The sequence below is a fragment of the Oncorhynchus nerka genome, linkage group LG27 (assembly GCF_034236695.1).
Source record: "Oncorhynchus nerka isolate Pitt River linkage group LG27, Oner_Uvic_2.0, whole genome shotgun sequence".
Lineage (NCBI taxonomy): Eukaryota > Metazoa > Chordata > Actinopteri > Salmoniformes > Salmonidae > Oncorhynchus > Oncorhynchus nerka.
In genome coordinates this window covers 75,194,604-75,221,935 of record NC_088422.1, presented here as the reverse complement: position 1 = coordinate 75,221,935, position 27,332 = coordinate 75,194,604, and the positions used below count along the sequence as shown (strand labels likewise).

At 43.0% G+C, this 27,332-nt stretch overlaps 1 protein-coding gene across 1 annotated transcript in view; it reads left to right on the top strand.

The window, feature by feature from the left end:
- Positions 1–6,132: 6,132 nt before the first annotated feature.
- The window catches only part of LOC115112416 (leucine-rich repeat-containing G-protein coupled receptor 4-like), a 29,884-nt gene continuing 8,684 nt past the window's right edge, over positions 6,133–27,332 (top strand). The window contains exons 1-7 of the mRNA XM_029639472.2: positions 6,133–6,939; positions 16,689–16,760; positions 19,934–20,005; positions 22,948–23,019; positions 24,648–24,863; positions 25,976–26,047; positions 26,896–26,964. Of these exons, the coding sequence (XP_029495332.1) occupies positions 6,752–6,939; positions 16,689–16,760; positions 19,934–20,005; positions 22,948–23,019; positions 24,648–24,863; positions 25,976–26,047; positions 26,896–26,964 (761 nt within the window). The 5' untranslated portion in view covers positions 6,133–6,751. The remainder of the gene's footprint in view (positions 6,940–16,688; positions 16,761–19,933; positions 20,006–22,947; positions 23,020–24,647; positions 24,864–25,975; positions 26,048–26,895; positions 26,965–27,332) is intronic.

Here is a 27,332-nt window from a genome sequence, read left to right as displayed (position 1 = left end):
TGCATCCTGTAGCTCCAACTCCAAAAAGTTCTGGGACACTGTGAAGTCCATGGAGAACAAGAGCACCTCCTCCCAGCTGCCCACTGCACTGAGGCTAGGTAACACGGTCTCCACCGAAAAAATCCACGATTATCGAAAGCTTCAATAAGCACTTCTCAACGGCTGGCCATGCCTTCCGCCTGGCTACTCCAACCTCGGCCAACAGCTCCGCCCCCCCCCCGCAGCTCCTCGCCCAAGCCTCTCCAGGTTCTCCTTTACCCAAATCCAGATAGCAGATGTTCTGAAAGAGCTGCAAAACCTAGACCCGTACAAATCAGCTGGGCTTGACAATCTGGACCCTCTATTTCTGAAACTATCTGCCGCCATTGTCGCAACCCCTATTACCAGCCTGTTAAACCTCTCTTTCATATCGTCTGAGATCCCCAAGGATTGGAAAGCTGCCGCAGTCATCCCCCTCTTCAAAGGGGGGAGACACCCTGGACCCAAACTGCTATAGACCTATATCCATCCTGCCCTGCCTATCTAAGGTCTTCGAAAGCCAAGTCAACAAACAGGTCACTGACCATCTCGAATCCCACCGTACCTTCTCCGCTGTGCAATCTGGTTTCCGAGCCGGTCACGGGTGCACCTCAGCCACGCTCAAGGTACTAAACGATATCATTACCGCCATCGATAAAAGACAGTACTGTGCAGCCGTCTTCATCGACCTCGCCAAGGCTTTCGACTCTGTCAATCACCATATTCTTATCGGCAGACTCAATAGCCTCGGTTTCTCGGATGACTGCCGTGCCTGGTTCACCAATTACTTTGCAGACAGAGTTCAGTGTGTCAAATCGGAGGGCATGCTGTCCGGTCCTCTGGCAGTCTCTATGGGGGTGCCACAGGGTTCAATTCTCGGGCCGACTCTTTTCTCTGTATATATCAATGATGTTGCTCTTGCTGCGGGCGATTCCCTGATCCACCTCTACGCAGACGACACCATTCTATATACTTTCGGCCCGTCATTGGACACTGTGCTATCTAACCTCCAAACGAGCTTCAATGCCATACAGCACTCCTTCCGTGGCCTCCAACTGCTCTTAAACGCGAGTAAAACCAAATGCATGCTTTTCAACCGATCGCTGCCTGCACCCGCATGCCCGACTAGCATCACCACCCTGGATGGTTCCGACCTTGAATATGTGGACATCTATAAGTACCTAGGTGTCTGGCTAGACTGCAAACTCTCCTTCCAGACTCACATCAAACATCTCCAATCGAAAATCAATTCAAGAGTCGGCTTTCTATTCCGCAACAAAGCCTCCTTCACTCACGCCGCCAAGCTTACCCTAGTAAAACTGACTATCCTACCGATCCTCGATTTCGGCGATGTCATCTACAAAATGGCTTCCAACACTCTACTCAGCAAACTGGATGCAGTCTATCACAGTGCCATCCGTTTTGTCTCCAAAGCACCTTACACCACCCACCACTGCGACTTGTATGCTCTAGTCGGCTGGCCCTCTACATATTCGTCGCCAGACCCACTGGCTCCAGGTCATCTACAAGTCCATGCTAGGTAAAGCTCCGCCTTATCTCAGTTCACTGGTCACGATGGCAACACCCATCCGTAGCACACGCTCCAGCAGGTGTATCTCACTGATCATCCCTAAAGCCAACACCTCATTTGGCCGCCTTTCGTTCCAGTACTCTGCTGCCTGTGACTGGAACGAACTGCAAAAATCGCTGAAGTTGGAGACTTTTATCTCCCTCACCAACTTCAAACATCAGCTATCCGAGCAGCTAACCGATCGCTGCAGCTGTACATAGTCTATTGGTAAATAGCCCACCCATTTTCACCTACCTCATTCCCATACTGTTTTTATACTGTTTTTTTTATTTATATATTTACTTTTCTGCTCTTTTACACACCAATATCTCTACCTGTACATGACCATCTGATCATTTATCACCCCAGTGTTAATCTGCAAAATTGTATTATTCGCCTACCTCCTCATGCCTTTTGCACACATTGTATATAGACTGCCCATTTTTTTTCTACTGTGTTATTGACTTGTTAATTGTTTATTCCATGTGTAACTCTGTGTTGTCTGTTCACACTGCTATGCTTTATCTTGGCCAGGTCGCAGTTGCAAATGAGAACTTGTTCTCAACTAGCCTACCTGGTTAAATAAAGGTGAAATAAAATAAAATAAAAAAATTGTCCACTGTTGGTGAAAATCCAGCAGTTGCAGAAAGAGGAAATTAGGAATATATGTACAGTTGAAGTTGGAAGTTTACATACATTTAGTTTGGAGTCATTAAAACTAATTTTTCAACCACTCCAAAAATGTATTGTTAACAAACTATAGTTTTAGGAAGTCGGGTAGGACATCTACTACGAGTAATTTTTCCAACAATTGTTTACAGACAGATGATTTCACTTATAATTCACTGTATCACAATTCCAGTGGGTCAGAAGTTTACGTACACAAAGTTCACTGTGCCTTTAAACAGCTTGGAAAATTCCAGAAAATGATGTCATGGCTTTAGAAACGTCTGATAGGCTAATTGACATCATTTGAGTCAATTGGAGGTATACCTGTGGATGTATTTCAAGGCCTACCTTCAAACTCAGTGTCTTCTTTGCTTGATCATCATGGAAAAATCAAAAGAAATCAGCCAAGACCTCCACAAGTCTGGTTCATCCTTGGGAGCAATTTCCAAATGCCTGAAGGTACCACGTTCATCTGTACAAACAATAGTATGCAAGTATAAACACCATGGGACCACGCAGCCATCATACCGCTCAGGAAGGAGACGCGTTCTGTCTAATAGAGATGAACGTACTTTGATGCGAAAAGTGCCAATCAATCCCAGAACAACAGCAAATGACCTTGTGAAGATACTGGAGGAAACAGGTACAAAGTATTTATATCCACAGTAAAACGAGTCCTATATCGACATAATCTGAAAGGTCGCTCAGCAAGGAAGAAGCCACTGCTCCAAAACCGCCATAAAAAAGCCAGACTACGGTTTGCAACTGCACATGGGGACAAAGATTGTTCTTTTTGGAGAAATGTCCTCTGGTCTGATGAAACAAAAATAGAACTGTTTGGCCATAATGACCATTGTTATGTTTGGAGGAAAAAGGGGGAGACCTGCAAGCCGAAGAACACCATCCCACCGTGAAGCACCGGGGTGGCAGCATCATGTTGTGGGGGTGCTTTGCTGTAGGAGGGACTGGTGCACTTCACAAAATAGATGGCATCACGAGGCAGGACAATTATGTGGATATATTGAAGCAACATCTCAAGACATCAGTCAGGAAGTTAAAGCTTAGTCGCAAATGGGTCTTCCAAATGGACAATGACCCAAGGCATACTTCCAAAGTTGTGGCAAAATGGCTTAAGGATAACAAAGTCAAGGCATCGGAATGGCCATCACAAAGCCCTGACCTCAATCCTATAGAACATTTGTGGGAGGAATGGGGAATGGGCCAAAATTCACTCAACTTATTGTGGGAAGCTTGTGGAAGGCTACCCGAAACGTTTGACCCAAGTTAAACAATTTAAAGGCAATGCTACCAAATACTAATTGAGTGTAAGTACACTTCTGACCCACTGGGAATGTGGTGAAAGAAATAAAAGCTGAAATAATTCATTCCCTCCACTATTATTCTGACATTTCCACATTCTTAAAAGAAAGTGGTGATCCTAACTGACCAAAAACAGGGAATTTTTACCAGGATTAAATGTCAGTTATTGTGAAAAACTGAGATTAAATGTATTTAGCTAAGGTGTATGTAAACTTCCGACTTCCGAATTAGTTAACTACAGTTCTAATCACGGTAGGTTGCAATAGAGGACGTATTGTTAGCTTACCCCAATCAGGGGAGGGATGGTAGGGATGGGAGGGGTGAATAAACAAATCAGGGAGATTATAAATGCCAAATCTATCTGGAATATTAAAGCTGATCTACACCCCCCTCCCCATATAAAGGCTTTATATAGCGTGCAAAAGGTTTTTATTAATCTTAAAACTTATATCACACTCTATAAAGGTTGTATAAAAGGTGACATAACAGATCCATAGGTAGGGTGCATTGGTAAATGTGACAATCTAATAATGTATAACATACTCCATTTAACATCAAGGGATCCAAAACTTGTAAAAATGTGTCACTTAAAAACACATTTGTAACCTCTGCCCATTATGTACGTCCACCAATGCTTTGATAAACCTGCTATGTTACATAGATATTTGCTTTGTTAATGTGCTTCTGTTTGGACAATTTCCTTCTCAAACAATCTATCATAACAAGTGCCTTTGCACCTTTCACTTGCAAAATTATGCAAATATAATTTACATGAAAACTGACAACCTTGCAGGATCTTCCTCTCCATCCGAACAAACTTGCCTGCTGTTGCGTTCACACACAGTGGCGGAATGTATGTTGCATGTTATAAGTATGTCACCATCATGTGCACTAATAACATTTAGAACTAATTGGATGACATTGTTGTGAGTATCATTTCGGCGCTTGAAAAAAATGTATGGCTTTCTGAAAACGCTACATTAACTGACTCCACAATGCCATGACTATTTGATGTAAGAGAAACTTCAATTGAAAAGACAGAATTCTTAATATTTTGTTGAGCAACATATTGATCAAACACGTATTCTAAAAATGTCTCCGTTGTGTTTTAAAATGACTGATTATCATATGGGTATGACAAAAACTGTGTTATGAGTCATGTACAAGAAAATATGAATACTCTCTGTTCAAAGTTATTGACAATGAATGCTCTGAGCTCTGTGATGTTATTCATGCTGATGTCACTGTGGACCCAAACAACAAGTGTAATGAGCTGATCAGTTTTTCTCTCAGGTATGAAACAGAACACAGCCCTGATTCCATGATGCTCAGAGCATGATGTGTAGAGAATGATGTGTCTCTTTCAAAGCTGATATTGCCGATGGTGGCATCCTTAAGAAGTTTCCTTCTTCTCTGGCTACTCAGTTTGGAGAGATGGCTGGTTCTACAATGTTTCTTAATGATGTCATACACTATCCACTTCGATATCATACAAATATATGGATAGTGTATGTTGAACAGGCTGAATGGCACCTTGGACAGCACCCACTGTAGGTCTGCATGCCTCTGGGGAACTCACACTGGTCACCTCTGCGGTAGAGGCTTTGACACAAGCCACAGAGGATTGCCTGCCCAACCACAGAAAAGAGCAACGCTTGGAGGAGGGAGCAATGGACAAGTAACAAAGTACCTTGCCCGCCACCCGGTTGGTGAAGATAGAGTCCTATTTAGCACAGCGACTCTTAAACCATTGGGAGAAAAGTATCTACTCTACTGGCAGGATTGTTGTCACACTTTCACATTCCTCCTCGTTGGAGGCAGGAGTCAAGCAGAAATCCTGAGTGGCGCAGCAGTCTAAGGCACTGCATCACAGTGATAGAGGTGTCACTACAGACCCAGGTTCGATCCCGGGCTGTATCACAACCGGCCATGATCGGGAGTCCCATAGGGCGGCGCACAATTTGCCCAGCGTCGTCCGGGTTAGAGGAGGGTTTGGCCGCGGTAGGCCGTCATTGTAAATAAGAATTTGTTCTTAACTGACTTGCCTAGTTAAATAAAGATTCAATTAAAGAAAAGGGTCCATGGCCCAAGTTCCAACTCAACAAATCACAGGACCCACACAAAGAATTATGTAATCAAACAAATAACATTTGACCTGAGGAGGCTAAGTAAACAAGTTTCATCTGGCATGGAGCATGTAGTTGTTGAAGAAACTGTCTGGTTACACTTTATTTTAGGCCTACAGTATTATTGGTAGAAAACATATGGTAAAATGATAATAACCTGACAATTAGGCTTATCTAATAATAACTACATTTCAGTCATTTGGAATTCACTAAAACAAGAATGATAAGCCTACCATTATATCAGATATTGACTAACCTGAGATGGTACCACACTCAAAGAAAGGACTGAGGTGGAAATTAATTGATCATTTAAATGAATTGTTACACAATTACAAACGTATTAATTGCAGTATGTTGCCTACTAAAGCTAAAGTGTGACGTTGTGAAATCATTAATATGTAGGTCAGTATTAACATACTGTATTCAGCAGATCGTGTGGCAGGTTGTCCGGCAGGGTGCTTACCGAGTGAGCAAGAAAAAGCGGGCTGCTGGTGGCAGGGAGCAAAGGAAGGAAACGTGAGGAATGGCTGAAAGCTGACTGTGTTTTTCTACAGGAAACAAATCAGGAGGGAAACGATAGCAAAAAGAAGTCGCCAAGTGTTTCCCATGTCGGTTGGAGAATTGGACTGAGGCGTCTTATTTTGTCCACGCACGGATCCGCCTGCTTTTCTGATTTAATGGGACAACGAAAACGGAAAAAGCAAAAGGTGCAAATTTTGTCGTCTGTGTGGACGGGTGCTACTTATTTTTATGGGACCAATACTCCACACGGGATGAATAAAGAGGACACTTAGTGCAAGGTAAACCGCATTGTTTGAGTAAAGAAAATGTCCCAGATTTGACAGGGGTAGTTAAGGATATATGTTTGGTGGGACTGATGCATTAACATGTTATATCTTTGAAGTGGTCGACTACCTATCAACAAGAATACGTATTCAAGCTTCTTGGACAAGCCATCACAACATAGCAGTCACATGAAAATTGGCCTACATGTCCTTATAAGAGAAACACGTAAAGCCATTTTGCTCCGTCTGAACAGAAGAAGAACATGCGCGTGTTTGTCATCTGGATATTTTTGCGGTTGTTTTCACTACGGAATGGTGCGGCTGGTCAAGGACAATCCACTCCGGCTATTTGTTCGTCCTCATGCAGCTGCGACGAGGACGGAGGCGCGGATTGCTCTGGGAAAGGTCTGACCACTGTCCCGACTGGTCTAAGCGCCTTCACCTACTATCTGTAAGTATCAACACATATTGAAACTGCGTAATAAAACACGATTAAACCTAGAATCAATCTCTCTCCCTGGATAGGACGTGTTTGTAATGGTAAGATTGGCCACTAGTTACTCGAGAGGGGCACCTCTCCACGTCAATACTGGAGCAAACTTTTGCACAATGGCTGTCAATGAAGCCAAGTAATCGAGTGCGTTTTTACAACTTTGGGCTGTGGATCAGTTATTCAACTGATAACAAACACATTATTGTGGTTGGTATGAGAGAGCAAGCACAAAAAATGAAGGAAAGTAGCCCATAAAATTGAAGGTTTGTACAGTATATACAGTATTGGCTAGGCTATTATTTTAATGCAATGGTTGCCAAAATGTTTCATGCTGGTCCAAACTCATTCACTTGCTGACCTTTCCTTGATATGACCCCTCTTATACCCTAGTATTTTACTATACTGAAAAGCATACAAGCTATAGCATATTCCTTGGCCTGGCACCTGGACTTTCACTTTCTTAGACTACAGTCACTTATATTTAGGGACATGTGGAATAGTAGCCCATCCCGTGTAAAGCAAGAAGGTGGATCTGTCTTCATTTGCTGATTCTTTGGCCTATCTTAGCTCTGTGGTCTCGATTGATTGTGATTATACCTGCCACAGAGTGTTTGTCCTGAATGCTGCTCCACTCACCAACTCACATCATGGCAGAGAAAGTCCCATGTCACTTTAGGTGTATGCCTATCCCTAAAAGACAACACTGTAGACACACATACCCATCATCTCAGAGACAGTTGTTGTGGTTGGTATTCTGATATTTGCATTACATATCCTTTACATATGCAATACATGTCCTTTACAAAGTGATTCAAATTCATCTTACAGGGATACACCAGAATTCACCCTGGAATGTGTCAGTTCAGTAACACTTTACTGTAATATTTAAGTCTTGTTTTCTTTCCTTCCAAAGTTTCCTAAGTTGCAAAATTGTGGCTCAAGCAACTTATCAACGTGGGGAAAATGTGCAATGTTAAATTATTTGTAGACTATATTTTTAACAGAATAAAATATTTTCTGAATCTTGTTCAGGAACCACCGAAAGGAAAAAGCTGTTGTGATCAACACAAAATAACAACTAAACCAAAAGCCCTATGACATGGGTCTTTTAGTTAGCCTACAGTTGATTTTAAGGAATGATGACTGTTTCTTTTCTGTTTTCCCTGTGATTCCGCCATCATATCTGTCTTTGTCTCTTTACCAAGAAAAGCGAGATGCTCTGCACTACCTTACTAGAGAGAAAGAGCATTACTAACTGAGGAGAAACTGAGACTGGGTCTACATAGTTAATACATTTCTGGTTAACTAGACTTAAAGGTTTCACAATGTCTTAGTTAATGATAAACAGAGCAGCCGCCCAAGGGCGTCAAAGGGTCTGTGTTATTTATTGAAGGTGGATGAAGGAAATGTGCTTCCTAATGTGGAAAAGAAGGAAGTATCTGACCTTGAAGACTACCCTCTGGGCACACACTGGTTGATTCAAAGTTGTTTCCATGTCATTTCAATGAAATTACGTTGAACCAACGTGAAATAGATGTTGAATTGACGTCTGGACCCAGTGGGTATTGATACAGAACAGTTTCATATCCAAGACTGAATGAGACATTTTAAATATATACAATATCACCATCACCTTTATTTACTTCACTTAACATAAAAGCTGAGGGGTTGGTTTTTATATTTATTTCCACCTAGGTACCTGAACATTACACCACATGGACTGTAAGTACATTTGATTGACTTCTTGAGTTCATTAATATCCAGCAGAATTGTAGAAATACACACGCTCTTGAGTTGACCCAATAAACTGCCAATGTAGAGATGTTTTGTGTCAGGTAAAATGAAGAGAAACCGTGGTATTTACCAATGTGTAAACTAAGACACAGTGTAGTGTATGCTGTTATCAAACATCATGATCTTGCGTGTAAGTTACCAACACATCCCCAAATATTGTATTACAATTGCCAAGTCAACGTATTACGGCTGGAAGTGTGGGCGTGAAGGCTTCTTGTGTACCTACACTGAGCAAGGGTTAACCAAATGCTTTGTGACAGCTTTTTAGCTCATAACTACGTGATATATTCAGTTCAAGCCCTCAGAGTATTTGACGGGTTGCCTTGGAGCAATTCCACGCCAACAGAGTGATTTTTCACTTTAAAATGCATGTCAAACAAAAACCAATGATTGCAAACAAATGATACAACTCCATGCACAGGGACTACTTAGCAATTTCCTCTGACAATTCTTCAAGTAAAAGTTCACTTGATGTTGTCAAAAGTGGTCAATCATTGGTTTTTGTTTGAAATACAGTTTAAAGTAAAAAATGTTTCTATGTTAATGTGGAATTGACCCTTAGTGCAGCTGTCTCTCTTTCTATTTCTCTCCCTCCCTCTCCATTCAATGTCTCTTCTCTGTCTCTTAAATTCCCCTTCGTTCCATTCCTTCTGTGTTTTGGTGAGTAGAGAGGTCAGGGGTCATGATGGATTAGTGCGACACATCGCAGCTGTAGAAATACTCTTTTTGTCAGAGTTAATGCACACGGAGGCTGTGCTGAGCTGGTAATGCTCCTTACCGGAAGTGAGCTAATGTTTGTTTAAAGAACTAAACAAAATATTTACCTCAATAATGTTAATTTAATCAAATATATTTTGGTAACACTTTACATTAGTGTGTCAGCAAACAAACAACTTCATCTATTAATTGGGGTACACATCATCTGCTGTGATGTTTAGTGGCAATTCTAAGCTTTTTTGCTGAAACAGCAGAGACAGACGGGGATCAACAAGACAGGCAAATAGTGAAGAGCTTGATACATTGAGATATGGAAAATTACTGAAGGGAGAGAATAATGGACAGAAAGAGACAGGGAAATTGACACACACATAAACACACACACAGAGATAATGATAGAAGCAGACAGGTCCAGCAGTCTTACAAGAGGCACATTGCAGGCCCTGCTGTCCCTAGAGGTGGGAGAATGGTTTCCCAGAAGGTTGGCTTTGTTTGTGATTTTCCTCCTGCTGTGATTCCATCCAGTACAACCTGCCACCCCATGAATGTACTGAAACTGTTGTACAGAGAAGCAGAGAGGAGAATGGAGGGCAGCAGTTCTGTTATGAAGAGAAGTAAAAGAAATGGGGCCACAGACATTAACTCCATCTTTTGAAAGTCAGGTTTTTTGTTGAATTTCTGGCCTTGGAATTCTGGAATGTCCTCTTAAATTGGAATAGTTCCAGACAGAGGTATGACTAGACCTGCTCTTGTCCTGCATTTGTAGTTATTTAGAGAGCGTTACTTCAAGTTTTTATTTCACGTGTCGTCATTCTTCAAAATTAGTAACCCATATACGTAGTCACAAAATAATATACAGTACTGTACATTGCCACTTTCGTTGGCAATATCCTACAATACTTTAACATTTATGCATCTGTTGATTTGCATAATCTTACGGAATTTGACACAGATGGGAATTGGCCTGTGCCCTTTGTTTTATCAGTCCATAAATCAGGGTGTTGGGTTGGCACCAGCCAGCAGCCCAGGGGAAGGTTGGAGAGGTGGGCTGGGGGGTGGAGCTGCCTGTAGCATGTTGGTGTGTACATTACCTTTTTTATTGGCAGCTGAAAATGAGACTCTCCTGCCTGAGGACAACAGGTGGAGAGAAAGAGAGATACGTTCTGGAACCCCCCTCACCCTGTACACCAATTTCCCCTCTGACAGTGCATGCCTGCTGCATCTCTGCTAGATACGAGTGACGAAAGAACATCTGTCTCTTGAGGGCTTGGTGACTGTGTGTGCACTCTCGCTCTCATGTGTGCGTGCGGGGGGGGGGCATGAGGGTTTGGGGTAGGAGGGGGTCACTTCTCACATCTCATCTCAATTGAAGTCCTTTCATAGTGTGAACAAGCACAAGTTTAGGGGAGGGAGGGGATAGGGGGACTAATGCCCTTTCACTCACTGGTCCAGCTAGCTCACTCGCCATTGGTGCCCTCGATCCATCTTAAGCTGAATGATACTTTTGTTCATGGTCAGCAGAGGTGAAAGGAGCTAGTCACTGGTTTCCGCTCCCAAACAGGATGACTGCTAGATGGTAGAATGTTTACCTCTCTCTCTCTCTCTCCCCCCCCCCCCTCTTGCTCTGTCTATTTCTCTCTCTCTCTCACACAACTCACACTCCCTTTTACTTATGATCACTTATCTTCCTAATTTTCATCCTATTTTTCCGTAGTCCTCTCCAGCTCTCTCATCATCACATACTCTGTCATATCTCTTTTTCTCTTGGTTCAATTCAATGTTGTAAATTGGTATAAAAAACATACATTTGAATAGCAAAATAACAGTATGTTTACAACGACAACAACTCCCATACCAATATCAATCACTTCTCTCCCTCTCTGTCTCTCACTGTTTTAGGACTGACATGTTTGCATTGCAGGCTGGTTGTTTGCACTCTAGCTACAGCGAATCAGTCTCCCCTAGGACCCATGTGGTAAATGCTTGACCTTCTCTGCACTCCCATGGTGGAACACTCTGCCCGTCTGTGTATACAAAGTGCCCTTGTTCCTTTCCAGCATGGCAGTCAGGGAACCTCAGCCATCTTCCTCAATTCTCACCACCTTCACCTCCTCTCTAATCAATAAGAAACAGCCGGCTGAGAAAATAGTTACCCGTTACCTGCATTTTTTTCCCCACAACTCTGCTGTCAAGGGACTAGGGGGCTAAAAAGCCAAATCATTACTGAGTTTGCTTTACTTCTGAGGTAGTCAATGGTAGCAGGTGGTTGGGTTGGTGCCCGGTTTGGCTTCTCTACCTCAACAAATGATCTACCGGCAGGATATCGATTTTCATTCAGATGACATTAGCCTGCTAAATAAACACTGCCAAAAGGTATTGAGGAAGTGAAGTTGTCCTCCTTTTGAAGATCACCTTGGGATTCATGGTGCATCTGAACTAAGGATATGCCTCCTTGAAGCAAAGCCCTTGCAGAGACTACATCAGATACTTTTTACACTTGCCACCTTCTGCGCCCAGAGATCTTCAAAGGAAGGACATAGTAACCTTTTTCCCCAAATCTCTATCTTAGTTATCTGCCGTTGTCCTGTCTGTCAATTCTTGCTGTTCTTGGCACGGTAGCTTCCCCTCCCTCTCATGGCTCCATGCCAGCCAGTGTCTGATCCGCCCACACACATACCACATATACACGCCTTGGTTTTGGAGTCACTTTAATTTGAATCTCTTTTTGGTCTGCCTTTGCACTGCTTGGCAATCTTTCCATGTATATTTATCTGTCTGTAATGTGGAGCTCTGTGGTTGTTGTGTGGCTTTGTTGAGCTCCTTGTCTGGTCTGTGGACAAACACCAGTGGCCTGTGTAATTGTGAGGGGGAAGCTAATGCTGAGCTCAGGTTAAAATCATTCTGACCAAGATCCGCTTTGGATCCAAACGTTGTCAGTGAATTGGGGGCATAAACAGTGTGTAGGCCTTCTTTATTAGCCCAGCACCAAAGTCTTTAAGGATGTGCTTATGACCACAAACCTTTCTAAAACCATGATCCAACCATCAGAGACCACACAATAAGCCACTAAATAACAAGTATAATTTCTCACTTGCCAGAGACTTGAACAGGGTGGACCTCTTTTTGACCCTCTTACCATGGAGAGGTTGTGGTTGGCTTTGAGATAATGCTGAGATAGTATATTTATTCTCATCTTGCATCATAGCAGAGATGATGAATTATTGCTTATTTTTTAAAATTGTTTAAAAGGTGTAGATTTTGTCGTTGACCCCAAAAGTGATTTAGGAAAGGTATCATGTGTCTTTTAGCTGACATTTGTTTCTGAGTAAAGATGATCTGTATGTCTCTATTTACTTGTATTGGCAGTGAATTCCCAGGGAGATTTAAAGGTGCTCTGTTGAGACTTGACAACAGCCTCTGCTGCCTGCTCCCCATACTTTCCTCTGCTGCCTGCTCCCCATACTTTCCTCTGCTGCCTGCTCCCCATACTTTCCTCTGCTGCCTGCTCCCCATACTTTCCTCTGCTGCCTGCTCCCCATACTTTCCTCTGCTGCCTGCTCCCCATACTTTCCTCTGTTAGATGTGATTAGTGTTTTGAAGGATGTCTTTGTCGCCGATCTCTTTTTTTAAATGTAGGGAAATCTCGCTTGAGAAGTGAAACCTTTGGCAACTCTTGCTGGAAATGTGATTCTTTCCGTTTCCCACCAAGGCTGATATGAGCCCAAAGTGACACCTTTGCATTATTTGATGTCATGTTGACATTTCATACCCTAAAAACAGTGGGCATGTAACTGTTTTGCTTCAGAAAGAGTGCTGTTTTTTCTATATGTATCACAGCTGTATTTCTATGTAGGATAGGCAGGTCCCCTGATGACTAAAGCAGCTGGGAGGGAGGGTGACAGCATTCACAGACCACCCTTTCATCCTGTCCCTGTGGCTGCCTGCACTCTTGACCATGGCAGCCAACAGCCTGTGGAAGATGGTGACAGAGTGCAGGTGTAGGGGTGCTGTCAGCAAGACAGAATGTATCCAAAGGAGGGACCACCGGGAAAGTCTTCCAAATAGTGGCCACACAACGCCCCAAGGAGAGTCCGTAGGGGGGGGTAAAGAGGGGGGTGGATCAAGGTGGAAGCTCCATTGTACAGAGCCTAGAAGGAAATTGGATAAGCTAGGTAACCTGGAGATGGGAAAGATAGATGGCAGGGACGATGAGGGCTTCTGTTGGGGGCCTTTGTAGTTAGAAACATGGGGGGTGGGAGTGTGGTGGGCGATATTATCCTTTAAGGATCCAAAGTCCTACATGCACACACATGCAAGACTTTGGGGATGGCTGGTAGTGAAATTCAAGATGGACCCTTTTTTTGGGGGGGGGGGGGGGGTTCGCTTCATTATCAAAAGCAGGATGTTTTTTCAGTCCTGTTGTGCTTCAACTCTAACATCTGGTGTCTATGGGCTCCTCTTTGAACCCGATGAAAGGATTCCTAATCAAGATGAGTGGCCCAAAGTTAAAAGGTACTCTCTGTGGAGTTGTTGAACACAAGGGAATGGCTATGGTGTCATACCAGTCCTTTTATACTATAGCCTGTGTCATTTTTATTGGAAGTTGGATGTGCCTTAATCTGTTGGCTGCTTTAGGATCCTTCTGCAATCAGTTTACAATCTTTACTAAACCTGCCTATATAACAATCTCTCAATTCCTAGCACTTCAGTTGGATTCAATCACAATTTTGCCCATGGTTACTCTCTATTTATTACATACAGTATAAGTCGAAGTTTACATAAACCTTAGCCAAACACATTTAAACTTTAATCCGAGTAAAAATTCCCTGTCTTAGGTCAGTTAGGATCATCACTTTATTTTAAGAATGTGAAATGTCAGAATAATAGTAGAGTGATTTTATTTCAGCTTTTATTTCTTTCATCACATTCCCAATGGGTCAGAAGTTTACATACACTTAATTAGTATTTGGTAGCATTGCCTTTAAATTGTTTATGTCACGTTCGCTAGAATAAATGTCGGACCAAGGTGCAGCAGATGTTGAGTTCCACATTACTTAGTTTCACTTTATAACAAATAAAGACAAATAAACAAACTAACGACGAACCGTGACTACAGAGATTCTACGTGCACTACCTCAAAATAATATCCCATAAACACAGGTGGGAAAAACAGCTACTTAAATATGATCCCCAATTAGAGACAACGATTACCAGCTACCTCTAATTGGGAATCATACACAATCACCAACATAGAAAAACAAACCTAGAACCCCACATAGAAATAATAAACTAGACTAACCCCCCAGTCACGCCCTCTACCATAGAAAATAGGGACTCTCTATGGTCAGGATGTGACAGTTTAACTTGGGTCAAATGTTTCGGGTAGCCTTCCACAAGCTTCTCACAATAAGTTTTGGCCCAGTGAATTTTGGCCCATTCCTCCTGACAGTGCTGGTGTAACTGAGTCAGGTTTGTAGGCCTCCTTGCTCGCACTCACTTTTTCAGTTCTGCCCACACATTTTCTATAGGATTGGGGTCAGGGCCAATACCTTGACATTGTTGTCCTTAAGCCATTTTGCCACAACTTTGGAAGTATGCTTGGGGTCATTGTCCATTTGGAAGACCCATTTGTGACCAAGCTTTAAGTTCCTGACTGATGTCTTGAGATGTTGCTTCAATATATCCACATAATTGTCCTGCCTCATGATGCCATCTATTTTGTGAAGTGCACCAGTCCCTCCTGCAGCAAAGCACCCCCACAACATGATGCTGCCACCCCCGTGCTTCACGGTTGGGATGGTGTTCTTCAGCTTGCAAGCCTCCCCCTTTTTCCTCCAAACATAACGATGGTCATTATGGCCAAACAGTTCTATTTTTGTTTCATCAGACCAGAGGACATTCCTCCAAAAAGTACGATCTTTGTCCTCATGTGCAGTTGCAAACTGTAGTCTTGCTTTTTTATGGCGGTTTTGGAGCAGTGGCTTCTTCCTTGCTGAGCGGCCTTTCAGGTTATGTCGATATAGGACTCGTTTTACTGTGGATATAGATACTTTTGTACCTGTTTCCTCCAGCATCTTCACAGGGTCCTTTGCTGTTGTTCTGGGATTGATGTGCATTAATCTCTAGGAGACCGAACGCATCTCCTTCCTGAGCGGTAGGATCGCTGTGTGGTCCCATGGTGTTTATACTTGCATACTATTGTTTGTACAGATGAACGTGGTACCTTCAGGCGTTTGGAAATTGCTCCCAAGAATGAACCAGACTTGTGGAGGTCTACAATGTATTTTTCTGAGGTCTTGGCTGAATTCTTTTGATTTTCCCATGAGGTCAAGCAAAGAGGCACTGAGTTTGAAGTTAGGGCTTGAAATACATCCACAGGTACACCTCCAATTGCCTGAAATGACGTCAATTAGCCTATCCAAAGCTTCTGTAGCCATGACATAATTTTCTGTAATTTTCCAAGCTGTTTAAAGGCACAGTGAACTTAGTGTATGTAAACTTCTGACCCACTGGAATTGTGATACAGTGAAATAATCTGTTTGCAAACAATTGTTGTAAAAATGACTTGTGTCAAGCACAAAGTAGATGTCCTAACCAACTTGCCAAACTGTAGTTTGCTAACAAGATATTTATGGAGTGGTTGAAAAACGAGTTTTAATGACGCCAACCTAAGTGTAAGTAAGCTTCCGACTTCAACTATATGCAAGTCACATACTGAATTAGTCAGGTGGGGAAGAAACGTGAGTGCTGTCTGCATAGCTGTCGTGCTGCTACATGCCTGTCTTTCTCTGCAGTGAGTTGGAAAAGTGAACGTCCCCTGGGCAATATGAGGAGGGTTTCTTCAAGGGTTTACAGTATTACTGGGGACCTGTTTTGGCCCAAATGAATCATTATACTGCTGGGGAAGATGACAGTACTTCCCCTCTACCAATCTACATGACATGAAAACCAATGGAACCGTATTGAAAGCATGCTTCTGAGCAGTTACTTAATAGTTATGCCCCCAAAAAGATACATTTGTTACACACTACCATGGCATCAAACATTATCTACTATTTCTGCAATTCTCTGTTGTTGCATCTTTAGGAGTATAAATCCACCTTGATTGTTTGAGATTTGAATTGTAATCATGACTGTTCTTTTTCTAACCTGAGAGAAATACTGATCCACTCATGACGCTTGTTGTTTGGTTCCAGTGACATCAGCATGAATAACATCACAGAGCTCCCGGCTTTTGTCTTCAAGAACTTCCCCTATCTAGAAGAACTGTGAGTATTAATCTTTTTTACATTACCCACTACAGTTGTTGTCACATGCATAAGATAATCAGTGGTTTTCAACCACAACAGACCAGTTGTATTATGTGTTTGATCATCAAGTTGCTCAACAAGATATAAAGAACCCTGTAGTTTCTCTAACACCAAAGAGTCATGCCATTGTAGTCTGCTAAGTTGCAGTGTTTTCAGAAAGGGCAAGTTATACCATGATAGCTATCAAAAAGTACCATGACTATAGGCTACGTATGATTCCAGAGAACATGTATGTGAGATATTTCACTTTCTTTCATTGTGTTTTCTTTGAGAATTTGCAGGGTGGCAACCACATGTCTCAGTTCTGGGACCCATTCAATGAGCATATCTAATCTTTGTCATTTTTTAAACTCTTGAAATACCCCTCTGTCTGGTTCAGAGCTGGAAGTAAGGATAAGATCTGTCTACCTGATATCAGGTAACATGTCACCCTGAGAATGCAAAATGACCAGCTAACATTATTCTGCTTCTGTGCCCATGTTATTTTAGCCTGTCTGTGTCTATCATCTTGGACCAGTCTTCACTCCCTTCTCTTCTGAACACTAGGTCTACTTCATCTGCTCTGTCAAAGGGCAATTTACTTTTCATCGCATTGTAAGTGGAGGAATGCCAGGCAGGAAGGAAGAAGGCAAAACAATGGTTTCCTTGACAACCTGGCTAAAAACGCACCCTCGTTACACTCTACCACTCAACATTACCTTTCAGGCAGGGACAGGGGTCTCTGCCCAGTGTCAAATATACTTAGTGAAACCTGTTCTCTAGGTTCCATCCTGCTCTGTAGCTGAGCAGTAGGCGTGGGAGATACCGTATACTGGGGTATTTTTCAAAATACTTACAGTATCATTTTCAATACTGGGGTGCGTGCATTTTCAAAAATGGGGTGCGTGCTACGCCACTGCTTTTAAGTATAACTATAAGAAATCTAAGATGTGCCGAAATCAATTATATCAGGCTGAGGGCCCCAGCTACGCATTTGTTTTGCTAACTTGCTTGCTAAATGTCAAGATCAAGCTTTTTGGACACAGCAGAGACATTCATTTCCCTCCGGATCCCTGTTGCCTAAATTGTTCTGTGCCCCAAAAAAACTAAACAAAAAACTAGTTTTCTTTTGTTTGAATTAGCTCCCATTGTGTGCACTGCCGGTATGGTACAGAAACTGTACCTCGGTATGAAAATTGGGATACCGCCCAACCCTACTGAGCAGCACTGTAGTGCCTAGCAGTTATATTCATGCTTCGGAATGCTTTTTTGTTGACAGCTGTCTTTAGTTTTTAATTTGTGTTTGTTTAGCCTTATCCTTGAAACAAATCATAATGTTTCATTGAGTGAACTGAGCGGATGGCTCTGTAGCCCGGGGTGGTGTTGTGTCACTGAACCACAGCTCCAGCCCTGTGGGCTGACTGAGAGAGGGGGACATGCCCAGAGAGAAGCATTCCCTCTCTGATAGTCACGCAACCCTCCTTCATACACACCTCCCATCCTGAACAAAGCACAACACAGCCTAGCTACCATGCTGACAGATAAAGAGATGTAGGGGAGTAATCCCCTTCAATTTGTGTTTGAGTGCTTGTGTATTTGTCTGTGTCTCTGCACACATTTGTCTCTCTGAGTGTGTGTTCCAAATCTCTTCACCTTCTGATGTTAAAGTGTATGTTGTCTACCAGTGAGTTTCTTAGTGAAATAGAATGGTTGTGGGAGTGGTGCTACAGAAGGGAAGGATTTAGTCTTTCCTCAACAAGGCTTAGCACATTCTTCTGCCTCATCAAAGCCTAGGGGGACATGTTCTGAATTTGTTGAGAGAAAGGGAATGGGTGGGGAGGTTCTTCACCCTGAAATGTGAAGGATGTCCTAGCAATTTGTTAGCAGGCCTGCGTGTGGTGGCTGGGCCGTAGACATGTGGGCGTTGACCAGCTCCAAGACTGTGGACGTAAAGTTTACAGTACCTTATAAATCTGGCAGACACACTAACCAATTTGCACATAAATCCTACTCTGCTTTCAAACCTGAAGATGTGTTACTTGAGTCCCAGATTAATAATAAATAATTGTCAGTAGTTTCAGTTGCCGCAAACTTAGTGCAATTGAGTCAAGGAGTAGGCTTGATTTATGTGCATGAAACTGTCCCATTTGCCTACAGTTAATTTGCTGCTGAGAAACAATGAAAATGCTGTGAAATGAATCATTGACAAAGACACATGAGAAGCCAAACTGATTTGGGTGTTTGATGGTGAAGCGTGTCCTTTGGAATCCACCACTGGAAGGCAATCATTTGGTTTGAGCCAAAGCCAAGTCAAGTTGTAGAGCATGTACCATTATATAGCCTTCCAAATCCTAACCATGTTTGTCAACCACAACAAATATGTGATTTTTAACATGGTCTGCCATTGGATCACAGTGGAAGTCTGCCACTAGCGTTTGTGTGTTTAGACTAGAGACCCTGTCATATGATGCTGTCTGGTTGTTATATGATGGACCAACTGTGTTCGACATCCCTGGAAGTGTTGTGGGGTTGTATTAGGGCATGGTGGGAGTTGTTACTCAGATTCCCCAGGCTCTCAGGCTCACACCCAGCAACTATTGGCTGCAGGGGAATCTAATGCCACCCGACTCAAGTTGCAGAGGGTGATAAATCTGGTGCTAATCTCCCAGGCCAGATTTGGTGGAACTATGAGTCCCTGACATCCCACCCCCACATGATTATTCACACTGCCAGTTCTTCCTGATACCCTGGCTGGAAGGGAAGGGGAGGTAGACCAGGCCCAGGAGGGGAAACCCAGGCCCAGTCCTAATGTGTCCACTCTCTCCCCAGAGTGTCTGGTGAATTGACAACATGCCGTCGCACTGACACGTCTCTCTGGCACCCCAGGCATTATGTTATGCTATGCTATGCCTGATAACACAAACTAGAACCTGTGAGGTGTTTTCATTTGTTTTTTTGGTCGATGACTTTCAATCTTGTATGTATTAACATTTCAAAGTGAAGCTGTTAAATTGAGAGCTTTGAAAGTTGTACCAACAACATATAGATTACTGTACGAATCCTCGTTTAGCTTCCGATGCAATTCTGAATTGATCACCATCTTTTTCTCTCCCTCTTCCTCTCTCTCTCTCTTCGTCTCTCTCCTACCTCAGACGACTGGCAGGAAATGACCTCTCATTCATCCACCCTGACGCTCTGTCTGGACTACATCAGCTCAAAGTCCTGTAAGTGTGCTGCTCATTGGTCCTACACACACACTTACAACACGCACACACAGACAAACACTCATATAATACCTGTATGTTCTGTGACTGTACATTGAGCCAAGGGTTCAAAGGCCAGTACTGGTGAGTGCTCGGGCACAACCCACACAAAATCAAACACACAGACATACACACACACACACACACACACACACACACACACACACACCTGTAAATAAAATTGGTGAATGAAATAAAACAGAGGTGTTCACTTCCTTCCCAACGAGCGGTTGCCATGTGACGTGTGTGAAGAAGCAGGAAACCAGAGGGCCTGTTCCCCTGGGCCCTAGCCTGCTTTGACGACAGAGACTACTGATAGTAGAGAGGAAGGGAGATAGTCACCATAGCCACATTTGTGTCCAGTAGATACTAGGATCGACAGACAGATACAAACGCTCATCACTACATGGTCAAGTACTCACATCCCACATAAAATATACTATTTTACTATGGAATACTACAGTACTTACTATATAATTCTGTAGTATACTGTAGAATTCTATACTACACATTGTAGTATCCCTTGATTGTGTGTTGTACTAGTAGTATATAATTTTGTAGAATACTATAGTAAATACTCATGAAATGTTAGTCCGCCCAAACTTTTTTTACTATAGTAAATATTACAGTATTTAATTTGCATATACCCTGCCCATTCCCCTCCCCATATCCCAATTTGTGCCACCTGTAAGTGAGAAACATACATGTCAAGGATAGACCATTTACACTGTGGACAAAACATTTCCATGACATAGACTGACCAGGTAAATCCAGTTAAGTTAGGATCCCTTATAGATGTCACTTGTTAAATCCACTTCAATCAGTGTAGATGAAGGGGAGGGGAGACATGGTTAAATAATGATTTTAAAGTATTGAGACAATTGAGACATGGATCGTGTATGTGAGCTATTCAGAGGGTGAATGGGCATGACGAAAGATTTGAAGTGTATTTTGAACTGGTTATGGTACTAGGTGCCAGGCGCACTGGTTTGAGTGTGTCAAGATTTGCAATGCTGCTGGGTTTTTCACACTCAATAGTTTCCGTATGTATCAAGAATGATCCACCACTCGAAGGACATCCAGCCAACTTGACACAACTGTGAGAAGCATTGGAGTCAGCATCCCTGTGGAATGCTTTCGACACCTTGTAGCGTCCATGCCTCGACAAATTGTGTCTGTTCTGAGGGCAAAAGGGGGTGCAAGTCAATATTAGGAAGGTGTTCATAATGCTCTGTACACTAAGTGTATTATATTCCCTATGGTTATAGAAAAGAGCAGAAGCTCTGAACCTTCCGTTCAGACCCCAGTCCTACCTACCTACAGGTTATTGCAAATTTGCTCTTTTAGTATTTGTCTATTACGTTTTGTCAAAGAGAAAGCCCCCCACTTCTATGTCATAGATAATAGAGGTCGACCGATTAATCGGAATGGCCGATTAATTAGGGCCGATATCAAATTTTCATAACAAACGGTAATCTGCATTTTGGAGTGTAGTGTTTTTACGGACTTCAGTCTGCAAAAACAATACAGTGAGGGCCTCCCGGGTGGCGCAGTGGTTTAAGGCACTGCATCGCAGTGCTAGCTGTGCCACCAGAGACTCTGGGTTCGAGGCCAGGCTCTGTCGCAGCCGGCCGGTCCATGGGGCTATGCACAATTGGCCTAGCGTCGTCCGGGTTATGGAGGGTTTGGCCGGTAGGGATATCCTTGTCTAATCGCGCGCTAGCGACTCCTGTGGTGGGCTGGGCGCTGTGCATGCTGACCAGGTCGCTAGGGGCACGGTGTTTCCTCTGACACATTGGTGCAGCTGGCTTCCGGGTTGGATGTGCGCTGTGTTAAGAAGCAGTGCAGCTTGGTTGGGTTGTGTTTCGGAGGACGCATGTCTCTCGACCTTCCTCTGTCCCAAGCCTGTACGGGAGTTGTAGCGATGAGACAAGATAGTAACTGTGAAAGAAGGGGGTAAAATAAAAAAATAAAAAATGTTTTAAACAATACAGTGAGTAAAGTTCGCAAAAACACTACTATTATACTATTCCTGTGCGACTATAGTATACACTATAATATTTTTTGATATGCATGCAGACACAAATGTGTGTGCTCAGAGACACATCCTCCCCATACTGTAATGCATGCTGTACACTCTACTTCACCCTGAACCCACAAGCTTATGAAACAAAGCCTGAGTGACTTTGACTCTTCACAGAGATAGGAGGCTGAGGCTGCAACACTTTGTAGTCCTTTTGTGTTCATTTACATTTGTCATTTTGCAGACGCTCTTATCCAGAGCGACTTACTAGTAGTTAGTGCATACATTTTCATACCGTGTTCACACTTTAACTTGATACAGAGCTGATCTTCTCATTCTCGAACGCACCACGTGACTGCTGGTTGCATCACTAGCTGGCTACCACCTGGCTGGCTTCTCAACCCTGCACCTTAAAGGCTGTTGCATAGACATGGAATCACTGGTCACTTTAATCATGGAACACTAGTCACTTTAATCATGGAACACTAGTCACTTTAATCATGGAACACTAGTCACTTTAATAACGGAACACTAGTCACTTTAATCATGTTTAGATACTGCTTATTCATCTCATGTAAATACTGTATTCTATTCTACTGTATTTTAGTCAATGCCACTCCAACATTGCTCGTGCTAATATTTATATATTTCTTAATTGTGTACTTTTACTTTTAGATTTGTGTATTGTTATGAATTGTTAGATATTACTGCACTGTTGGAGCTAGGAACACAAGCATGTCACTACACCCGCAATAACATCTGCTAAATATGTGTATGTGACCAATAAAATTTGATTTGATTTGGTTGTGCAGAAATTGTAACGAGGAGGCATGTTGGTGTGACCACAGTTCAGGTTATAAAACTGTGTTCTCTCCCTCAGGATGTTGCAGAATAACCAGCTGAAGACTGTTCCAAGTACAGCTATAAAGAACCTCTACTCTCTACAGTCTCTGTGAGTCCCCCTATCTCTTCATCCATCTGGAATTACACTACTATGCACACACATACACACACACACCTTTTAGAGACTTGAAATGTCAAAACTCCTCAAATGGACATCGTGAGCTTAATCATGACATTTACAATGGGAAGCATTCACTCTACAATCCAATTGACCTATTCGCTTCCTCTAGACTGGCCTGCATCATTGCACTAACCTTTACACAGCTCACACAGCACCATCTGGTTACCATGCTGTCTTTACCCCCCACCACGTTGCATTTACCAACAGTGAGACATCATCTATTTATTTATGTGATTGGTTTTTGCCTGTATGGGTTTGAAAGGGATGTGTGTGGGTTATGTTTCCTAGACACTGCAGGGCTCTACAGTGCGACCATTTTAATTATTGCTGTGCGACCTGGAATTTGAATTTAGTCACCAATGTGCCTAGAAAAATTAAGGATTCTAGCTTTAATACCTCAAATATTTTTCATTGTGCTCCTAAATGTCTTTGTGTCCACCTACATTTTTCAACTTAGGCGCGCACATGTGCTCCTTGTAAAAAATAGTCAGCGTAGAACCCTGCACTGGTTTCCAAATCCCCAGCTCCTCAGCGTCTCTTTCCTTTGACTTTAACTTAGTGACTCTCTGTGACTACTGCATGTCACTCTCCGAGGGACTATGACTGAGCATTACTCCATCTTTGTTTCCCTGTGCCTCTTTTGACTCTGACTGTGAATAGTGTAGGATGAGTTCCAGCTGGAAGCCTGGTCCGGGACATGCTGAAAATCCCGCTTTCTGCCATTTATCACCTCTCCAGATCCTTTCCCTCAGTCCCACGTTTTCCCTCTCTTTTTTTCCTTCTCTTTTTTTTGCACTAGTCTTTTCTCTCTTAGGAGTTAAGGTCTGTAGCTGAAGTAATATGTTTTGGCAGAGCCTAGCTGGGTTTGTATAATGCTTTTGAGAGTTAGATGTCAATCATCGTGCCTTTCTTCTTCCAACACAGACTCGTAGGGAATGTAGAGGGAGAGAGAGATATGGAGGTGGAAAGAGAGCGAGGGAAGAGGAGAGGGAAACTTAGAGTTAATGTTGTGATATCAGCATTAAGGAGCAGGTTTCATGAATGAGGAACAGAATGTGCAGCACCAGCCAAATACAAAATTAGCAGAAACCTTGATTGTAGAACAAAGCTATTTAAAACCTTTTGTTTGTAGTTCTCACCAGAACAGTCTAAATAGTTAGAAATAAATGCTGAATATTTAGAAGAATAAAATTCAAATTTTTATAGTAACACCATACTTACTATACATACGTTATAATGTAGTAGGCTATCCAATGGCTCATTCAAATATTTGCAGTTGATAAGAGTAAGGGCAATGGAAAGCTGTTAAAAATGGAAGACTATAGTGTAATGTTTTTCTACTGAGGCAATAGAAATACCTCATAAATACCATTCCTTACATGGCCCTTGATTCTCTCTCTGTCTCTCTCTGTCTCGTTATGTGCTGTATCAATATGAGATGTCCTCAACATGAGAATGTTCATGGTGGTGAATGTATGACAGGATTCACACATTGGTGTGACATAACTAGTAAGATAAAGGTTTCTAAAATCTCTTCCCCCCCCCTCCCTCTGCAGACGTCTGGATGCCAACCACATCACGACGGTGCCTGAGGATAGCTTTGAGGGCCTGCAGCAGCTCCGCCACCTCTGGCTGGATGACAACAGCCTGACTGAGGTCCCAGTGGGTCCCATGAGACACCAGGCTAACCTGCAGGCTCTCACCCTGGCACTCAACCGCATCACCCACATCCCCAACAATGCCTTTGCCAACCTCTCCAGTCTGGTGGTGCTGTGAGTGCTGCAGATCTATCTATTCCAGACCTGGGTTCAAATACTATTTGAATCTTTCAAATACATTTAGCGTTTGCTCTAGTCTCTCTGGAGTGCAAGAGGGGCAGGGTTTGGACTCCTTGTGATTATTCTATTGGTTCCATTGTGTCAGGCAAGCTCAGTAAACTCAAGATCCTATTTAAACCCTCTTCTGGATCTGTTCTGTGCTCCTTCCCATATGGGAGAGTTTGGGGGGTTCAACTCATTGATAGTATACTGTAGATTCAGATGTAGCACAGATATGAGATATTTTTGGTGGAGATTTACATCTGTTGGAAAAAGAAAATGTAGAATCATGGAATCATGGGTAATAGAACAATCTCCACTTTTATGAAAGACAGTTATTTTGTGTCAAAGGAACAAACCATCAGATTACATTTCTCTACCATTCAAACACTGCAGATGTTCAAATCCATTCCTCTCCAAGTCAAATGAAATTCTTAGTTAAATATATCAACATACTGTATGAAGCCATCACTTCAAACACAAATGCACCCATGCACACGTGCACGCACACACATGCACACAAACGCATGCACGCACACACACGCACAAGGAAAATGCTATGGCTGCAGGGCCCAGTTAGAGGGAAATAGGACAGAGCTGTGTCTCTAGTGGCTGGCAAGAATAAACAGGAAGAAAATACCTTGAATCCGTCAGCCTTCGACACACCAGCACTCACAATGATACCTGACTTCCCAATCACTGTGGTCTCTGGTGATGGCTGCAGAGGACATTTACCTTATGAATAGATTGAATTGGGTCTTACTACCAGGCAGGGAGTGCCGGAGATGTGAAAAGTGCTGCGTTGTTCATCCACAAAGGATGGGATGCCATGTGGCAGATTGAACATTTTGTTTTATGTGTGTTGTATGTCACTAAGAATAGCTATATTATATCCTGCTTAAAAACCCAGACAGACTCCTGTTAAAACCTCCCTGCATGTTCAATCACATAGACTAGATATCCTATACATGTTCCTTCTGTTGTTCAATGTCCGTTTTGGCTCGTCTGCAACAGTGAAGTCTATTTGGAGCCGGGAATGGAATATAAATATCTCCTTTATCTTCCAGGCATCTGCATAATAACAGAATTAAGGAGATTGGGGAGAGCTGCTTCACGGGGCTAGAGAACCTAGAGACGCTGTAAGTGCATTTGAATACAAACTCATTAACAGTGTGTATGAGCCACTCCCCCCCCCACACACACACACACTCACCCACACACCCAGAGCAGCCGGGACGTCAGTGTGTATGAGCCACTCACCCCCCCACACACACACACACTCACCCACACACCCAGAGCAGCCGGGACGTCAGTGTGTATGAGCCACTCCCCCCCTCACACACACACACACTCACCCACACACCCAGAGCAGTCGGGACGTCAGTGTGTATGAGCCACTCCCCCACCCCCTCACACACACACACTCACCCACACACCCAGAGCAGCCGGGACGTCAGTGTGTCCACTTCCTCCTGTAATTGCTCCAGGATAAATGGAGCGGAGTCCGTGATGGCTATCTGCACTACCCTCCCATTGTTCGCTTCCTCCTGCGTCGCCAGCCTGAACAGTGACACAACATCTTTAGTCCGGAGGGGACAGAGACATTCTGACCTATGGTTTAACAGCAGCCATATTAGACGTACCATGGCTGTTATAATTACTTTTGCAGTGTCACACTCACTCACAACGTTGACACTGATAAAGCATAACGAGAATTGTCTTACTTACTATAGGAGCCTACCTTATACGTGAGCACTCCAGTCTGTCATGGGAACTACAGTACACTTGGCTATTCATGAACACTGGATATCCCTTCAAGATAATGTTTTATAGTGTAGTAACTGAAACTGGAAGATCAATATTTTACTATCGTTAAGGTGACCGTATGTTTGCACAGCACTGCTAGTGAATGGTTACAGTATGATTGAGTGTGCTGTGGTGTGTGGTGTAATGATTATGAAACTCCCTGCTCCTTTTGGCCCCTCAGGGATCTTAACTTCAACAACCTGATGACCTTCCCAGAAGCAATCCAGGCACTTCCCAAACTGAAGGAGCTGTGAGTACTGTCCCATGACAAACACATGCACACACACACACACACACAGTCAAAAATGGATGCACACACACACCGATACCGACACACACACACACACAGGGATGCACATGCGTACACAGATTCCCTTAGTGAGATTTTTAAAATCTGAAACGTCAACTTTGAGTGATTAGGTTGTTTAGTCAGTAAGCGGCATGTGGCCTAGAGGTGATATCATTTTCTTGTTGCGTGCAGGCTGCAGTGTTTTTGTAGAATTGTGAGCTGTTGATGTGTCTCAGTGGAACTGTGAACCTTGGCAGGGGGAGCTGAGAGATTAATGATGGGGTCTGACTAGTGCCCCCAAGAATACACTCCTCTATCTGTTTTCCTTA